This window comes from Diabrotica undecimpunctata, chromosome 4 (genome assembly GCF_040954645.1).
Source record: "Diabrotica undecimpunctata isolate CICGRU chromosome 4, icDiaUnde3, whole genome shotgun sequence".
NCBI classification, from domain to species: Eukaryota; Metazoa; Arthropoda; class Insecta; order Coleoptera; family Chrysomelidae; genus Diabrotica; species Diabrotica undecimpunctata.
The window spans coordinates 161,854,648-161,871,912 of NC_092806.1; the positions used below are offsets into that span (position 1 = coordinate 161,854,648).

At 32.3% G+C, this 17,265-nt stretch overlaps 2 protein-coding genes across 3 annotated transcripts in view; one reads left to right on the plus strand and one right to left on the minus strand.

The window, feature by feature from the left end:
* The window catches only part of LOC140440375 (follistatin-related protein 5-like), a 389,054-nt gene extending 381,016 nt beyond the window's left edge, over nucleotides 1–8,038 (minus strand). For both annotated transcript variants that reach the window (XM_072530840.1, XM_072530839.1), the window contains exon 1: nucleotides 7,941–8,038. The gene's annotated coding sequence lies outside the window, so the exon portion shown is untranslated. The remainder of the gene's footprint in view (nucleotides 1–7,940) is intronic.
* Nucleotides 8,039–15,523: 7,485 nt separating this feature from the next.
* Cypl (peptidyl-prolyl cis-trans isomerase-like 1 Cypl) lies at nucleotides 15,524–16,330 on the plus strand. The gene has a single exon (XM_072528207.1). It carries the CDS (start codon nucleotides 15,667–15,669, stop codon nucleotides 16,192–16,194), a length of 528 nt encoding a protein of 175 aa, XP_072384308.1. The 5' UTR covers nucleotides 15,524–15,666; the 3' UTR covers nucleotides 16,195–16,330.
* Nucleotides 16,331–17,265: the final 935 nt, after the last annotated feature.

The following is a 17,265-nucleotide window of genomic DNA, read 5'->3' on the forward strand; positions in this document are numbered from 1 at the left end:
TTTAGAGCATCTTTAACGCCTTAAACAACAATAGAATTGATGACCGATATAAAAAAATCATTAAGTATATACAGGGTGAGTTTTTAGTGCGACATCGATCGATAATTCCATTATGGTATAGAATATCCAAAAACTTACTTAGAAAAAATGTAGGCAACGATATTCTCGTTACTTGAAAAATATGTGGAATTCTACAGGGTAATTAATAACTACATGGTATGGCAAACACACAATTTGTTAAACGGACACCTTATATATTATTTAAAATTTGTATATTTCTTATAATTCTTGTTCTTATAGTATTGAGTTTTGTAATACTATACAGAGTATTTAACAAGTTATGACCATTTTTATTTCGAAATTTCTATGAAATCAACACCATGTAGGTATATAAAGAAGTAATACATAAACAATTAATTATTTCATATAATAAAGTAAACAATATATTTTAGTTTTTAAACTAAGTTTAATTGAAATCATTGACAAAAATTTGTATACAGGGTGAACTACAAAACAAAATTACGATTTTCTCAATTTTCCACTCACCCTATATTTTATTTTTTAGAAATATTGTATTTATGATACTCTTTGATTTTTATATAGTAGTCCCTATACCTTAACTCATTATTTGCCGAGATATTTTAAGTTTTCTTCGAATTTCAGAAAAAACATTCAATTTTTGTAATTAGAAATAAGTATAGATTAGTACCTCGACATACGAGTGTAATTCGTTCCATAATCTTGCTCGTATGTCAAATTGCTCGTATGTCAAAGCAATTTTCCCCATTGAAATTAACTGAAATGTCATTCGTTCCAGTCCCCAAAAAACACGTTGGTTGTTTTTGTTAAGTGTTTTTAAATAAAAAAAAAATGTATTTAAAAGAAGAAACGTTTATTTATAAGTAACAAAAAATACATACATACATCTTCTGTAAAAACATAAGAAAAAGTGAAGTGCTTACGGAAGCGCTTAATTTTCGTCAGTGGTCTTCGCTTTTTTCGTCACACTTTGCTCATTATCATCTGCAGATCGTTTAAAAAAAGCTTGTTTCTTCCTCCCTTTCAAAATATTGCGGAAATGGGTTAGACAAGTTTCGTTGAACAACACCGATGCACGACCAGTTGTAACTTTTTCGGGGTAAATTTTATCCACGAACTCTGCAACTTTCTCCCACATTCCCAGGATCTCCTTTACATCTCTTGTAGAGACAACGTCATCCAATTCTGACTCCTCTTCAAAACTAATTTTTCGTTGAACCACCGTATGCTGCTGCGAATTTAGTTCGTCTAACTCCTCGGCTGTCAGCTTCTGAGACTGTTTCTCGACAAGTTCGTTCACATCTCTTTTATCCACCAGACCCATGGATTTTCCAAGAGAAACAATCTCATCTACCACTGACACTTCGGGTTCCAGTCCTTCGTAGGCCCTTTCATCTACAGCCTCAGGCCACAGCTTCTTCCATTCAGAGGTTAAGGTTCTTGTTGTAACACCTAGCCAGGCCTGCTCAATACTTCTTAGACATATAATTATGTTAAAGTGGTCCTTCCAGAACTCTCGAAGGGTAAGGTTTGTGTTCTCCGTCACTGTTTGGTGGGTGAGAAGGGGCATTATCGAGAACAAGAAGGATTTACATGTGTAGGTTGTTTCGCTGTAGATATTTTTTAACAGAAAGGGCAAACACCAGGTTTATCCACTCCACAAACAATTCCCTGGTGACCCACGCCTTTGGATTTACCCTCCACATAACTGGCAGTTTTTCTTTTAAAATCTTATGACTTAACGGTTCTGGGATTTTCTAAATACTACAATAGAAAAGGTTTGATTTTACAGTCGCCACTCGCATTGGCGCAAAGTAGTAGAGTTAATCTATCTTTCATAGGTTTCTTACCTGGCATCGTCTGCTCCTCTGCCGTTATGTAAGTCCTATTCGGCATCTTTTTCCAGAAAAGCCCTGTCTCGTCACAGTCGAAGACTTGCTGGGGGATGTATCCTTTGGCTTCTATCAGTTCGGAAAACGTTTTGATGTAAACCTCATCTGCTTTCACATCCGAACTTGCTGCCTCACTATACCTGACGACGGAGTGAATGCCGGTCCGTTTTCTAAAGTTGTCAAAACAGCACCGACTGGCTTTAAGTGAGTCTTCCGATTCCTCATTTGTGGAAATGTGTGGGATCTGCTTCAGCAAATCTTCGTAAATCGCTCCTGCCTTCTCGCATGTGAGGCTTTGTGTTAAGGTTTCTCCTTGAAGCTGCTTCTCTGTCACCCACACCATGAGTAGTTTCTCCATCTTTTCATGGAGAGAAGTCCAAAGCTTAGAAATTATTGTAACGCCCTTAGCTGGCAATATACCATTTATTACCTCCTTCAGTTTAAGTACAGTACATATCATTGATGTGGTACGCCCGTACATCCTCGCCAAGTCAGTTACTCGTACACCTTGCTCATGTTTTTCAATGATTTCACGTTTTAGTTCAATAGATATCATCTTCTTCGAACCCATGGTTGTAAAAATAAATATAATATTGTAATGAACAAAAAGGACAAAACGCGAACCCAACTTATCAACACTACTTCGAAAATGAGGGAAACAAGCAAAAAAAGACACACTGGGGTCTATAGTAAAAATTTACACAGTGTAAATTACACCGACATCGAGAGTGCAATATGGTTAGTATTAGAATAAAATATTCCTAACTGCCGATTGTGATACGCAATTAATAATAACTAAAAGGCCATTTGTGTCAGTTACAAAGGTAAAATCGTAGGCTTTGAAAAAATGACAGTTTTCATTTTATTAAACCGTAAACGGTATTAAAATGACAGTTTTCATATTATTACCTTTTTAATCGGTCTGTGTGGCTTGGCTTTATTGTTAAAAATGAATTTTTCTATAGAAGAGTTAAGAGATATGATCTGGGTAGTAGGAGAAAGTTCGAGAAATTGCTTACTTGCATCCAGAATATATACCGAGCGATATCCTGAACGGAGGAAGAAAAACGCAAAAGCTTTTGAAAAATTAATGGATTGTTTTGTTCGCACTGGGTCCGTTGTATATTAAAAATATGATAGAACCAAAACTGTTCTAAGTGAAGAAAAGGAAAAAGATGTACTGATAGCTACTACTGAAGTTCCCCACATCAGCACTCATGAAATTTTACGACAACATTAATCAATGGTCTCAACATCAAGTGCAAAGAGACAAATTTTTTTCGATTATGTGCTTTTTGGAGATGAGTCTACATTTCACAAAAATGGAACGGTGAATCGGCATAATTTTCATTACTATGCATCAAACAATCCCTATTTTGTTAAAACTTATAGTCAAACTAAGTGGTCTATAAATGTTTGGGGTGGTATTGTTGTCGATTATGTAATTGGCCCACATTTTTTTGACGGTCGTGTGAATGGTGTCATATATCTGGATTCTCTAAATATCATTTGCCAATACTACTGCAAAATGTACTGCTTAATATTCGACAACGAATATGGTTTTTACACGACGGTGCTCCAGTTCACCACACTGCTCCTACTCACAATCATCTAAATAATAACTTTCCTGAGAGGTGGATAGGTAGAGGAGGACCAACTGTTTGGCCACTGCGATCACTGGAATTCTCCACAATTGATTTTTTCGTGTGTGGCTATATAAAAGAGCTTGTATGCCAGAAGTCTCCAACAACGCCAGATGATATGATATGAAATGAAATGATATGAAATAGAATAACAGAAACTTTTAACAAAATTGACTTACAATGTGGCTCGGTTATTTGAATATCGGTTAGAAACTTGTATAGACGTTGAAGGTGGACATTTTGAACATTTACTTTAGACTCATTTCCTTAATATCACAATAATTGTTACATTCATTACATATTACTATGGTTTATATTTTTTGTTAGTTAGTAAAAATATCTCGGAAAATAATGAGTTTAGGTATAGAGAATGCTATATAAAAATGACAGAGTATCATAAATACAGTATTTTAAAAAAATAAAATATAGGGTGATGCTTTTAAAAAAATTGAGAAAATCGTAATTTTGTTTTGTAGTTCACCCTGTAGACACATTTTTGTCAATGATTTTAATTAAACTTAATTTAAAAACTACAATATATTGTTTACTTTATTACATAAAATAAATAATTGTTTATGTATTACATTATATATACAGGGTGGTCCTTAAGTAATTGTACAAACGAAAACCGTAAACTCTACATTTTAAAATATTACGATTTAAGCCAACTTGCTTTAATAAAATGTTGATATTAAGAAAGATACAGGGTGTTAAAGTGGAAATTTAAAATTCTATTTTTCGCTATAACTTTAACGTTTGTACATATTTTTGGACAAAAATTTATAATTGAATGCTTTAAAACAGGAAAAATTATAATTTTATACAAACTTTACTGTAACTGATAGAGGGCGCCACATATGCCACATGTGTGGCATAGATTTGAGCTTAACTTTTTTGCTCTTAAAGTTAGCTCTAATTGTGTTAAAAAATATTAAAGATACATTATTTTTACAAGAAAAAGGTATACTTGTTGATAACCTCAAAATTTAACCGTTTTCGAGATATTCGCATTTTATAAGTCAGCTGCATAATAATTCTTAGTTGTAATATTTGTGCGGTGAAGCACTGAATACCTGTAGATAAGCATAATTCACAGTTTATTCTTATTACAACAACTCAAAGATGATAATGTTACATTACAAAATTTTTGTTATGGCTGCTAAATGTCTTATGAAAATATTCTTTATCTTCTTCTTTAGGTGCCGTGTCCGTATTCAGACGTTGGCCGTCATCATGTTTACAGTTTCCCTTTTAAATCGCTTCTTAAGTTTCTATACCTACTGGAGTTGTATTACTTTTTCCCCATTGTAAAATGCTGAAAACCCAAAATATGTGATTTATGTAAGATGGTACACTACCACATTCTAGAGAGAAGGCAGTGAGAACATACTTAAATATAACTGTTCTGAACGTTGGATTTATCGTGGCAGTCAAATTCTTTGCAATGTGGTGAGATATTGATACAATTATTTATAATTATATTATATAATTATTTAATTTATAAAAAATCCCAAAAGAATACTTATCATTCATTACGTAAATTATTTAACCATTTTTATTAGGACAATTAGAAACTAAAGCCCAGGTATTGAATAACACATATGTGTCTTGTTTCATAATACTTTTGCTATCAATCTAACCTTAAAGACTCAGCATTTTTACAAAAACATCATCGTTGGCCTAATAACCGATATTGTTATAAATATAATAAACACACAGGTAATTTAGTTTAGCATAATATTAGTTAGTTAGTTAATCATAATAGATCATTTGTTCGAGATGTAATTATAGTTACTCGTAATCTGTAACGTAATCATATAAATAAGTAATGACATCTATAGGTTATTCCGTGTTTATATAAGTAACCAATGAATCAAATACATCACAGTTTAACCTCTGCCACAAATAAGATGTAGTTCCCTAATATACCATAAGGTTTGGATATGAATCCAAAAGAATATATTCATCCATTATACATTATAGCCACCACGTAGCCCAGAATTTAATCCGCTTGATTTTGGTGTATGGGGCGTATTAAAACGACGTGTCTATAAGAATCCCATAAACATTCGCAACCAACTATGAGAAGAAATAAATACTGCAGCAGTTTCTTTAGAACCAATGATTCTATTTAACATGAGACGATCTTTTATGTAATATATTGACAAATGTATTAAAGAAAATGATGGACATATCGAACATTTACGTTGACAAAAAGTTATGTTATTTAGTTTAACTATTTCTTAATTTGGTTTGTAAACAAAATGTTTTGATTATGACTTTAATTTAACATAAAACGTAAAATGTTTGATGTAAAATCCCTATTATTCTGTTTTTGTCAAATCCTATTATTAATTATCCTGCTTATATATTTATTTTAGTTAATATTTCGTTAACTATTGACTTTAGTTAAAATTATTTGAAACCAAAATTTAGATTTATTAATGTTTTTGTCTATTTTTCCTTCGTTGCTTGGAGTAATTGCCTTAAATCAGAATTGTGCAGCTGATTTGTAAAATGCGATTATCACGAAAACTGTTAAGTTTTGAAGTTATTAAGAAGTATACCTTTTTTTTGTTAAAATAATGTATCTTTCATATTTTTTATCAAAAATAAAGGTTACTCAAACAGCAAAAAAGTTAAGTGCAAATTTATGCCACATATGTAGCATATGTGGCGCCCTCTATTAGCTACATCAAAGTATGCATCAAATTATAATTTCTCATATTCAAAAGTACCCAGTTGTGAATTTTTATGCATAAATCTTTACAAACATGAAAGTTATAGAGAAAAATAGAATTTTAAATTTGCACTTTAACACCCTGTATCTTTCTTAATATCAACATTTTATTAAAGCAATTTGGCTTAAATCGTAATATTTTAAAGTGTAGAATTTACGGTTTTCGTTTGTACAATTACTTAAGGACCACCCTGTATATATATATATATATATATATATATATATATATATATATATATATATATATATATATATATATATATATATATATATATATATATATATATATATATATATATATATATATATATATATATATATATATTGATTTAGAGTATCAGCAATCGGTCAGGAAATAAAACTCTATTTGTTCAGTCTCAATATTTATTTATTTAGATATGCCAGAAAAATTTAAATTTTCATTCTTATAGTTGTAAGTATTAAAATATTCATTTTGTTTACATATAATCATTAATTATTCTAATAAATTTACAGTTTTCTCCTGAAGAAGTCACAAAATCGTGACGAAATATTGAGACTGAACAAATAGAGTTTTATTTCCTGACCGATTGCTGATACTCTAAATCAATATTTAAAACAGTACGGTCGAAAAAATCATTTGAAAAATATATATATAAATATATATATATATATATATATATATATATATATATATATATATATATAGAACTACTGAATAGTATAAGATAGACTGACGACATCATTTGCAGGTAGCTTGGACGATTTGCAAGCGTTTGTCTCGAGAGTACCAGAAGAAAATAGTAGATTCGGTCTCGTCTTTAACGATATCAATAAAACCGAATGTATGGCTATAAATAAAAATTGACAACTATTTGTTAACGAACAACCGATAGCACATACCAGCAAGTTAATTGAGTACGATTTTACATGATCAATGGAAACATTCGACTGAAATAAATATACAAATTGAGAAGATCAGAGTATTCATTCACCCATATGAATAAAATCTTTTAAAAGTGACAATGCACAATTGAAAAGTTATAATCATCTCGTTGAGTTGCTATATCTTCTCTATTTTTGTATATGGAATGAAATTCTAAACTTTAACTGACGTATTCATGAAAAATTAGAAGCGTTTGAGTGGTAAATAAATTGTGCTCCTTTATTATTGGTAAACCTCCAAAAATTACTATCTATTTACCTTTCTTAACATTTTTTTACAGATACATATACCTGCATTAACAACACAACCTTCTGTTTCTAGTAGTTCTATCATGTTTACTGTCAAATAGTTATAAACCAGGCATTCCTATCTCTTATGATTTATAACACTTTATACAAATTCATTTATTACTTAATAAAAATCAAGTTATTTATAAACAAAATAAAAAATATTGTTTTTTAACAGTATAGGTACATCGAAAACTTCTTCATCTTCAAATATCTTTCTATATTATGATTCCTTTGGGCTAGAGCACAAACTATGAAACGTTTAATTCACTCAATAATTTTTCTAACCTAGCCTATTAAGATATTGAGCACATGTAAAAATAAATAACAATTTCCAATCATCCCCCAGCCTAATCAAAGTTTCATACACCCCAAGCATAGCAAACGATACAAAAGAATAGTAAAAACACTTACTGCATTAAATATTCAGCGTAAAAATACAAGAGTCCTAGAAAACATAATACCCGAAGGAAAAGATCGACGGTACAGACGCTCCAGCAAGTCGGCGTCACGACGTATAACTGCTTAACGAATGCTTTGGGGGGTTGCGCGATGCTTGAATTTTCCGAGTTGCAAACCGGGTGGGGGATCGCCGTCGGAACGCATGCTCAAAATGGGCGTCAATAATTTGATTGTCACATCACTGTTACCACTGACCTATTATTTGAGAATATTTTCCATATCTAAAGGGCACTTCGAGCCCCGTATGGCCCATCTAAGCTTTTCCCCAGACGTGCTCGGCAGGATATGGATATGCATTTTTAATGGCTCTCGTGTCACTGTCTATTTCAGCATGAATATTCATGAGTGCCGCCTGTAGAGGGTTGTCCGACAAGGTTGCGTTGTCTCGCCGGTCGTATGTTATTTATATGTTTCATTAAATCAGTGTCATATGTGGAAACTTGAAATAAGTTGGTAAATTGTTTTTAGCGACAACTGTATGATTGATTATTAATAAATAGGGGCAAAAAAACGGTTTATTACGAAAGCTTAAAGGCATGTGGAGTCAGATTTCATCATAATGTGTTCTTTTCAAAACTTTTTTCAAAAGTTAATAATATAGTTAATCTGGATTTGTTTTGTCGCAAAACTCCAAGACCCCTGTTACTTTCACTAATGATGTGCTATTTCCTGAGTTATAGTACAATGACCGCTAGAATTCAGTATATTCGGTCACATGAATTCGATAAGAAGTTACCGGCTATTGTAACGAAATATTTTGCCTACCACATGGGGTATTATTGTAAGGGGTAGAAAATTGGGTACAGAAACGACTGAGGGTGGAGATAGGGCAACCAAAATAATCGATACTTTTGCAACCGGCACTCAGGGTTTGTTTGGAGAGGTGGGGTCGTGGATAAGTTGAATCGCAAGTGGGTTGGATTGAGGTAACTACAAAAATGAAAAATAAAGAAAAACTTACATGTGTTCTGTTCATTTACAAACTCGGGAGATGCTACAAAAACTTACAAATGTTACTGGACTATAAACTGTGGCAAATAAAAAATTATCTTTTTAAATAATGAAAGCAATTATTATTTTTTTAAAAAAATGTCTATCTTGACTTTAAAATTTAACACAAAAAGTTACCTTAAATTTCACTAAATTTCACTCTGCATGTCTGGGGTCGAGAACTGGAATCATGCTGGAATTATACTGGGGACAGATCCGGGATGACGACCAGGGATAAGAAGATGAGGCGGAAGTCAGCACCGGCTGAACACAAACCTTGAAAACTCGTCTCCTTCAAAGACTGGAACAGGCACAGCACAATGGCAACATGAGGCCATCTTCAAAAACTGTTGTAAAACTGCTAAATACCAGGCATCCAACTGCTACTGTCACTTCATACTACATTTCCATGACAAGAAAAGGAAAACGAAAAAAAATTACGAATTTGAAAATAAATTCGGACTCCAACAAAACTAAGCACGCCTTAATCAGCGGCCGGCTTTACCGAAAGTGAACAATTATCTTTAAAATTCATTCGCACAGTCTTGGTATAAACAAAACGTATAAAATGGAATATTTATTTGAAACGCAGAATAGTTAGCGGTTTTGATCAAAGAAAAATATCAAGGAAATTTATATATATATATATATATATATATATATATATATATATATATATATATATATATATATATATATATATATATATATATCGGTTTAGAACGTCTTTCGACGTTGTCCGATACCTAAACACCATCTCTTCCTATCTTCGCAGTCGTTTGTTGTTAAATTTCTTTCGCTCATGGACTTGTTTACGGCGTGTTGCCATTCTAATCTGGGTCTTCCTCTTTTCCGTGGACCTATCGGTTGCCATTCTATTACTTTTTTGGGGAGTCTTGATGTTGGCATCCGTTGAACATGCCCATACCACCTTAATTGTATCTTCTCTATATCTTGAGTTATATTTCCTTCTATTCCCATACGTTGTTTTATTACATTATTTATGATTCGGTCTTCTCTGGAAATACCTAAAGATCTTCTCATTGCATCCATTTCTACTGCTTCTATTCGCTTTTTGTTCTTTTCACTAATTCTCCATGTTTCAGCGCCATAAAGAAGAGTAGTTTTAATCATGGTCTCTCTTAAATTTCCTTCCTTTCGTTATCTCTTTACTCCACAGTATACCATTGAGACATCCTAAGACTTTCTTTGCTTGAGTGATTCGTTTTTCTATTTCCCGTGTATCAGTTCCTGTATTGTCAAAGGCAACACCCAAGTAGTCATAGCTCTGACAGCAGGAAATATGTTGTCCGTTTTCGAGGTCTATGTTATCTGACTCGTTTCCAATACAAAGATATTTGGTTTTTGTTGTATTGACATTCATTCCCCAGTCGTTATATTCTTCTATCAGTTTTCTTCGCATGTACTGCATGTCTTCCCTGTCGGTCGCTAGCACTACCTGGTCATCAGCAAACTGGAGTGTATATATACATTCATTGTTAAGCTCTATACCCATCCTATGTACCTTATGGAAATATGTACCAAGGAAATATATGGTTTATTTACAACTTTAAAAATGGTTTATTTTACTCGGCGACGCTAAGATGAATTGGAAGAATTCGGTGTTTTAATACGTACGAATGGGAACAGAAATACACTAAGATTATTCTTTGATATTTTAACAAATACGAGGAGATTTCAATACATATCCAAAGAATTTTCAAATGCTACACTATCAGCACCGAACCGTCTGGAATCTTGGAACATCAGTTGCGACGAATTAGAACAGCAAATTCAGCAAGTGGAATTATTATAAATAAAGCATTTATTCAAATAAAGCATCAAATTTATTTTGAGTGTTTGTGATTTTTAAAAAAGTGTTTTTCAAAAGAACATTCATAATTCCTGTAAATGAACATCATCCTCCTTTAGATGCTACCATACAATTTTCATGTATATTGAACTACAATGGGCTGGTGGCAGACGTCTATTATTATTATAAATCTGTCGATTTTCATATGATAATTAAATATCTGCATCCTAATAGGGAATATACAGAAATACGAAAAACAGGATATAGATGAAGAGTGGCAGACCATACAGACAGCCATGTCGGAAGCAGCGGAAAAGTGTATAGGAAGAGATCATATAAAAGGACGGCAAGACTGGTTCGATGAAGAATGTAGGAATGTTTTGGCAAGAAGAAACAGGGCAAAACTACAAAGAGATAAAGAAAATACCGAAAATGTGATCGAAAACTATATGGCAAGAAGAAGTGAAGTGAAAAAAAATTGCAGAAAAAAGAAAAAAGAACAGCTAGAAAAGCAATTAAAAAACATAGAAGTTAAGAAATTTCTACCAAGAAGTTAAGAAATTCAGAGAAACTACAAAGAATAATCCCCGGTATTGCAAAAACAAAGAAGGCTTACTTCTAGGTGAAACAACAGAAAAATTAAACAGATGAGCGGAATATTTCGAAGATCTATTAAATACAGATCAACAAGAGGAACTTGACGGAAATGAGAATTGGAAGAAGATGAAGAAGAGACGTGCGAGAAACCAACTTTGAATGAAGTCGAAGAAATAATAAGAGACCTAAATAACAAAAGTGTAGGAGAAAGTGGTATCCCAGCTGAAATTTTTAAGGAAGGTGGCGAAAGATTAAAGGAAAGGATATTTCACTTGACACTAATAATTTGGCAAAAGGAAGAAATGCCGCAACGATGGAAAAGCGCTCTTGTTTTACCTTTTTATAAAAAAGGAGACAAAACGGAGTGCGCAAACTATAGAGGTATAGCACAATTAGAAGTAGTCTATAAAATACTTGCAAAAATTATTAGGAAAAGATTAATAAAATATAATAAGAAAGTGATTGGAGATTACCAGGAGGGTTTTAGATCAGGAAGAACAACTACTGATCAAATAAGTGTGTTAAAATTAATACAAAATAATAGCTACGAACAAAACTTAGGATTACATATGCTATTTATCGATTTTAAATAAGCATTTGACTCTCTAAATCGAACGATACTGTATGAGACCACGAGAACATTAGAAATAACAGAAAAGCTTATAAGGCTAGTGATAATGACGCTTAGGAACACGATAAATAGGGTAATAATGGAAGGAAGCTTTTCAAGACAGTTTACAGTGAATAGAAGTTTAAAACAAGGAGATCCGCTATCAACGAAATTATTCAACCTAGTATTAGAACAAATCGTAAGAACATCAAATATGAGCACAAACACGACTATTTTCAATAGCAGAGAACAGTGCATAGCGTACGCGGATGATGTGGTAATAGTCGCGAGAACAAAAAACATTTAGAAAAAGTTTTCCATAAATTTGAAAAAGAAGCGAAAAGATACGGATTAATAATAAACCAAACAAAAAGCAATATATGGAAATGAGAGGGGACATAACAAATATATCAAAATGAAAAGAAACTGTCTATAGTTTTGAAAGTGTCAAAATTTGAATACTTAGGCCATAACGAACACGGGAAAGCCCTACAGAAAGCATATATGTCGAATCGTGTGAACCCCCTCTAAATATTAGAAGACAACGTCTACTAAACTCCTATTTTGCTAAGGTCTCTGCAAACCCAAATAATATATCTTTCCAACTTATTAAAAATTTTCAATTAACAGGAGCACACAGTAGAGCTACTGCCAATTCATCACTACAGTTTCTATTGCCACTCTTAGAAAATTTTGACCTAAATCTTATCACCCCCATTATTCAGCCCAATACTCCACCTTGGCTAAAAATATTACCTGACTCTAACGTAAATTTGTGCAGATATAAGAAAATGGAAACCTCCATGATACTCACGAAACAAACTTTTAACGACATAATTAATAGAGGCAAGTTTGATAACATAATATTCACAGATGCATCTAAAGACGAAGAAAGTGTCGGATGTGCTGTTACTTCCACAAATAACAGACTAGCAATGTATAGACTACCCAAGATGACCAGTATATTCACAGCAGAACTTTACGCTATACTTAAAGCTCTAGAGGTTCCAATGCAGGGTACCAAAAACTTAGCAATCTGCACAGATTCATTATCATCCATAAATTCGATTAGAATAATCTACACATCAAATCCTTTAGTTAATGAGATCCACGAAAGATGAACAGCACTTGCTAAATCAAACACTTCGGTTTCAATGATATGAAATCCTTCACATGTTGGTATTAAAGGAAATGAGAATGCTGACCACGCAGCAAATGAAGCACGTCACTCTGACCTTACAGATGAAAAAGTCCAAATGTTTCAAGATATAATAATTGAAATTAAAAAGTTATCTACCTCAATGTGGCAAAATCAATGGAACAGGTGCACTACCCAACTAAAGTCCATCCAACCAAACATTTTAGGACCTAGAATTTTTACTACGGAAAGAAAATCGAAAACCATCATTAAAAGGCTTAGAATTGGGCACACCCGGCTAACCCACGGATATCTGATGGTTCCCAAAGAACCTTCAAACTGACAATATTGCAACTCCCGTCTAAGTGTACACCATATACTTGTGGAATGTAACCAGTACGCAGCAGCACGGATCAAACATGGTATCCACGGAAGTTTATGTGATATCTTAAAATCCAAAAACAATATGTTTAATGTGATAGAGTTCCTTAAAAACTGTAAATTATATCACCTGTTGTAATTGTATCACCTATCTATATTTCAATTTTGTAATCATCCGCTAGTTTTTTATTTTCTTTTTTTTTAGATATCAATATAACTTAATTGTTTTCTGTAATACAGTTCCTCGTGTCAATGGCCACAGCAGCCGAGACATGTAATTTGAAATAAAAAAAAAAGAACACGGGAAAAGAAGAAAAAGAGATAGACAAAAGATTAATGAAGGGAAGCAGAGCGATAAGGTCACTAAATTCATTACTGAAAGCAAAAAATGTGTCAAGAACAGCTAAACTACGAATCTACGAGACAGTAATCAGTCCCAAAATGATGTATGCTAGTGAAACGTGGATTATAAACCAGCAGGAAGAAAAGAAAGTAGAGATCTGGGAATGAAAAGTACTACATTTTTTCCAAAACAAATCAAAACGATTCTAAAAGTTTGGCAAGCAGCAAATGGCTGGTAAGAAATTCATCAAACGAAAATTTATGCCCAGTTAGATTAATTTTGAAATTAATGGAAAAAAGGGGTCCAAAGATTTTATCAGACAGACTCTTTCTTACCGTTCACCCCCATTTGGAAGGATGGATCTTGGTTCACAAACTGTCCATTTGGAATCAACACCATATCTAAGTGGACTAAAATGTCAGCTGAAAAATTGGAATAGACACAAAAAAAATAATAAACCATTCTCATCGATCTTCAACTGTGTCAGCCTTGTTCAAGCAGGAGTTAAGTTCAAGCAAGTTAAAATACTGAAAAAATTGTTTAAACAAATTAGATGGTTTATTTAACAATTTATTTATTTAAATAATGCACATTCTTTAATCAGCTAACATCAGTTAATTAAAACAGTTAACAGCTTCTTTCCACTCTATCGCTACCGCGAGTTTCAGAGTCTGCCCATTTAAAGGACCACATTTTGAAGCTTTGAGGACGATTCGGTTGAAAGGCAATCTTTTTCTAATTTGGCAAATTAAACTTTAAAGTAGGTATGTTCTTTCAAATGACACTAATTACATTTCTTAATTATTATAAACAAAGCTGCTATGCATTAAAAAAAAAAAAGAACCAACTTCGTCCCAAATTATCCTATGACATCTTTTTCTCTTTTTAATTTGTGAAAAAATACAAACTTTCAAAATATGAAAAAATAATTTTCCGATAGGCAAATAGGTACTTAGGATTATGAAAAACATTTCTTTTCTTACCTTTTACGAAGATATCTTCCATTTTCACTTGATAAAGCTAGAAGCAACTTTTACTCACTACCGGTTTTCCACGAATTTGGCGAGTCAAAAAGGTAGATACCCGAAAGTTTGCAATAAACGTAAAATATTCGAATAAACTTTACTCTCAAAACTAATAATAATTAAAACAATTAACTACATAATTATGTATAATACAATCAATCCATAACGCTACTAACAATAAAAGACATTTTGAAATTGAAAAATTGGAACTTCTTCTGAAAACAACAAAATTGTTGCAATTGGCCTATGAACGTTATAATAACGGGGGCATGCGCAGAATGTTTGATCAAAGGACTATATCGATATTACTACATATAAAAATGAGTTACCAAGAAATGTATTTTATTTATATTTGTTATATACAATAATACAATACATACATACAGGTTTAAATCACAGCAATATTTTAAAACAAATTATTTTTTTAAATTTAGAAATAGGCAACCAACTATACATATAATATTCCGTTTTCAACTAAGAAGTCGAAATTGAAATAAAAAAAGTTTATTTTATAACTTTAATTACAAATCAATGTAGTTTATTCGCATGTAAAATATAAAATATTCAGTGAGAAACATGTCGCAAGAAAATAATTTCACAACCATCAAAAACATAAACGTATGCAACGTGTATGCAACCAACATTTCAACCAGTCACAAGTTGACAACAAACAAGTTTTGAGGTTATACCGTTTCGATTCAAGATTTGTTTTTGAAGAAAAGTTCAATATATTCCATATTTGTATTTAATTTTATTGAGTACTTTGATTATCAACTCAATTATGCTTACGTTACATAGCATGACACAGTCAGGGATTCCCGACAAAATGTGGCAACCACCTTTTGTACAGTTCGAGACTACCATGGGAGAATTCATAGTGGAACTGTACTGGAAACACGCTCCAAACACCTGCAGAAACTTCGCCGAACTAGCCCGTAGAGGCTACTACAACAACGTGATCTTCCACAGAATAATACCAGATTTTATGATACAAGGAGGAGACCCAACTGGTACTGGCAAAGGAGGCACTTCTATATATGGGCAAACATTTAAAGATGAAATACATCCTGAGTTGAAACACAGCGGGGCCGGTATTCTTTCCATGGCTAATTCTGGGCCGGATACCAATGGATCACAGTTTTTTATCACTTTGGCACCTACACAGTGGTTGGATGGTAAACATGCTATATTTGGAAGGATTTATATGGGGATGAATATCATTAATAGGATAGGACTGGTGGCTACTGATAGAAATGACCGACCAATTGAGGACATCAAGATTATGAGGGGCAAAATCATTAAAAATTAAGTGGACATAATGACTGATTTGACTAGAGTGAAAAGTTTGTGAATGTTTATGGGTATGTTATAAATTAGCCTAATTTTGTATATTTTTAAATTGTAATTTAAAATTAAAATTATGATAAATAAAAGCTTATTTTGTACTTAATTGTAATTTGTTTTACATATGCCTTCTTTAATTATTTGGCTTTTATCCTAGTAATGCTATCACAAGTCTCAAGTAATCCATTTATATTGACAGATATGCACATTTTAGCTTAGATAGAAGCTCTTATTATTATTCTTTCAGTCATAAGCATTGATAAACAAAGAATATTTTCTATTTTTTACATTGCTCTTAATAGTTTGCAATTGTTTGGACATGTCTCGAGAAATCAAACCTACAACCAGTATACTTGGTGATAAAAGGAATAATTAAAGGCACATAGATCCAATTATCTTAGAAATCAATATTGTTAATGTGCCTTCTTGATTCCTAAAGATTTTATCTAATTGTGAAAGCATGTTCAACATAACAAATCCGTGTGTCGCATCTGTTGTTTTTTAGCCAATATTTTCACATTTTCTCATCATTTATTATCTTATATTTTTAAAATATCCTTAAATTATCCATCGTAACAGGTTGTACATGTTTTAATCCATAAATATTTCCGAGATAGCTATTTTTTTAATTGAAGATTCTCATTCTGTTTTTTCAATGCTGTTTGCTCTTGTTTACAGCACCCTTTAAAGGTATCTGCCGATTTTGTAGCCAAAAATAATAACTTTGGGCTTAATAAATGAAGGTTTATTATACAATAAAATCTAAACTGTAGATCAGTCAGAAGGTAGGGTAAATAAAACCAACGCAAATATCCAATTAATAATATTATTAATTAAAATTTAACATACTTTCAGTGTTCTATAAAAAATACTTTTTCTGTAGAATCCAAATTCACCACTACAAATCATAACGTAATTATAATATAGTAAATTTCCAAAATAGTTTGATTAGAAAAAATAGAGAACGCCAATTTTTTATTTTTATATGCTATGCAACGTCTACATCATTTCAAATGCTTGAATATGATGCTTCTTA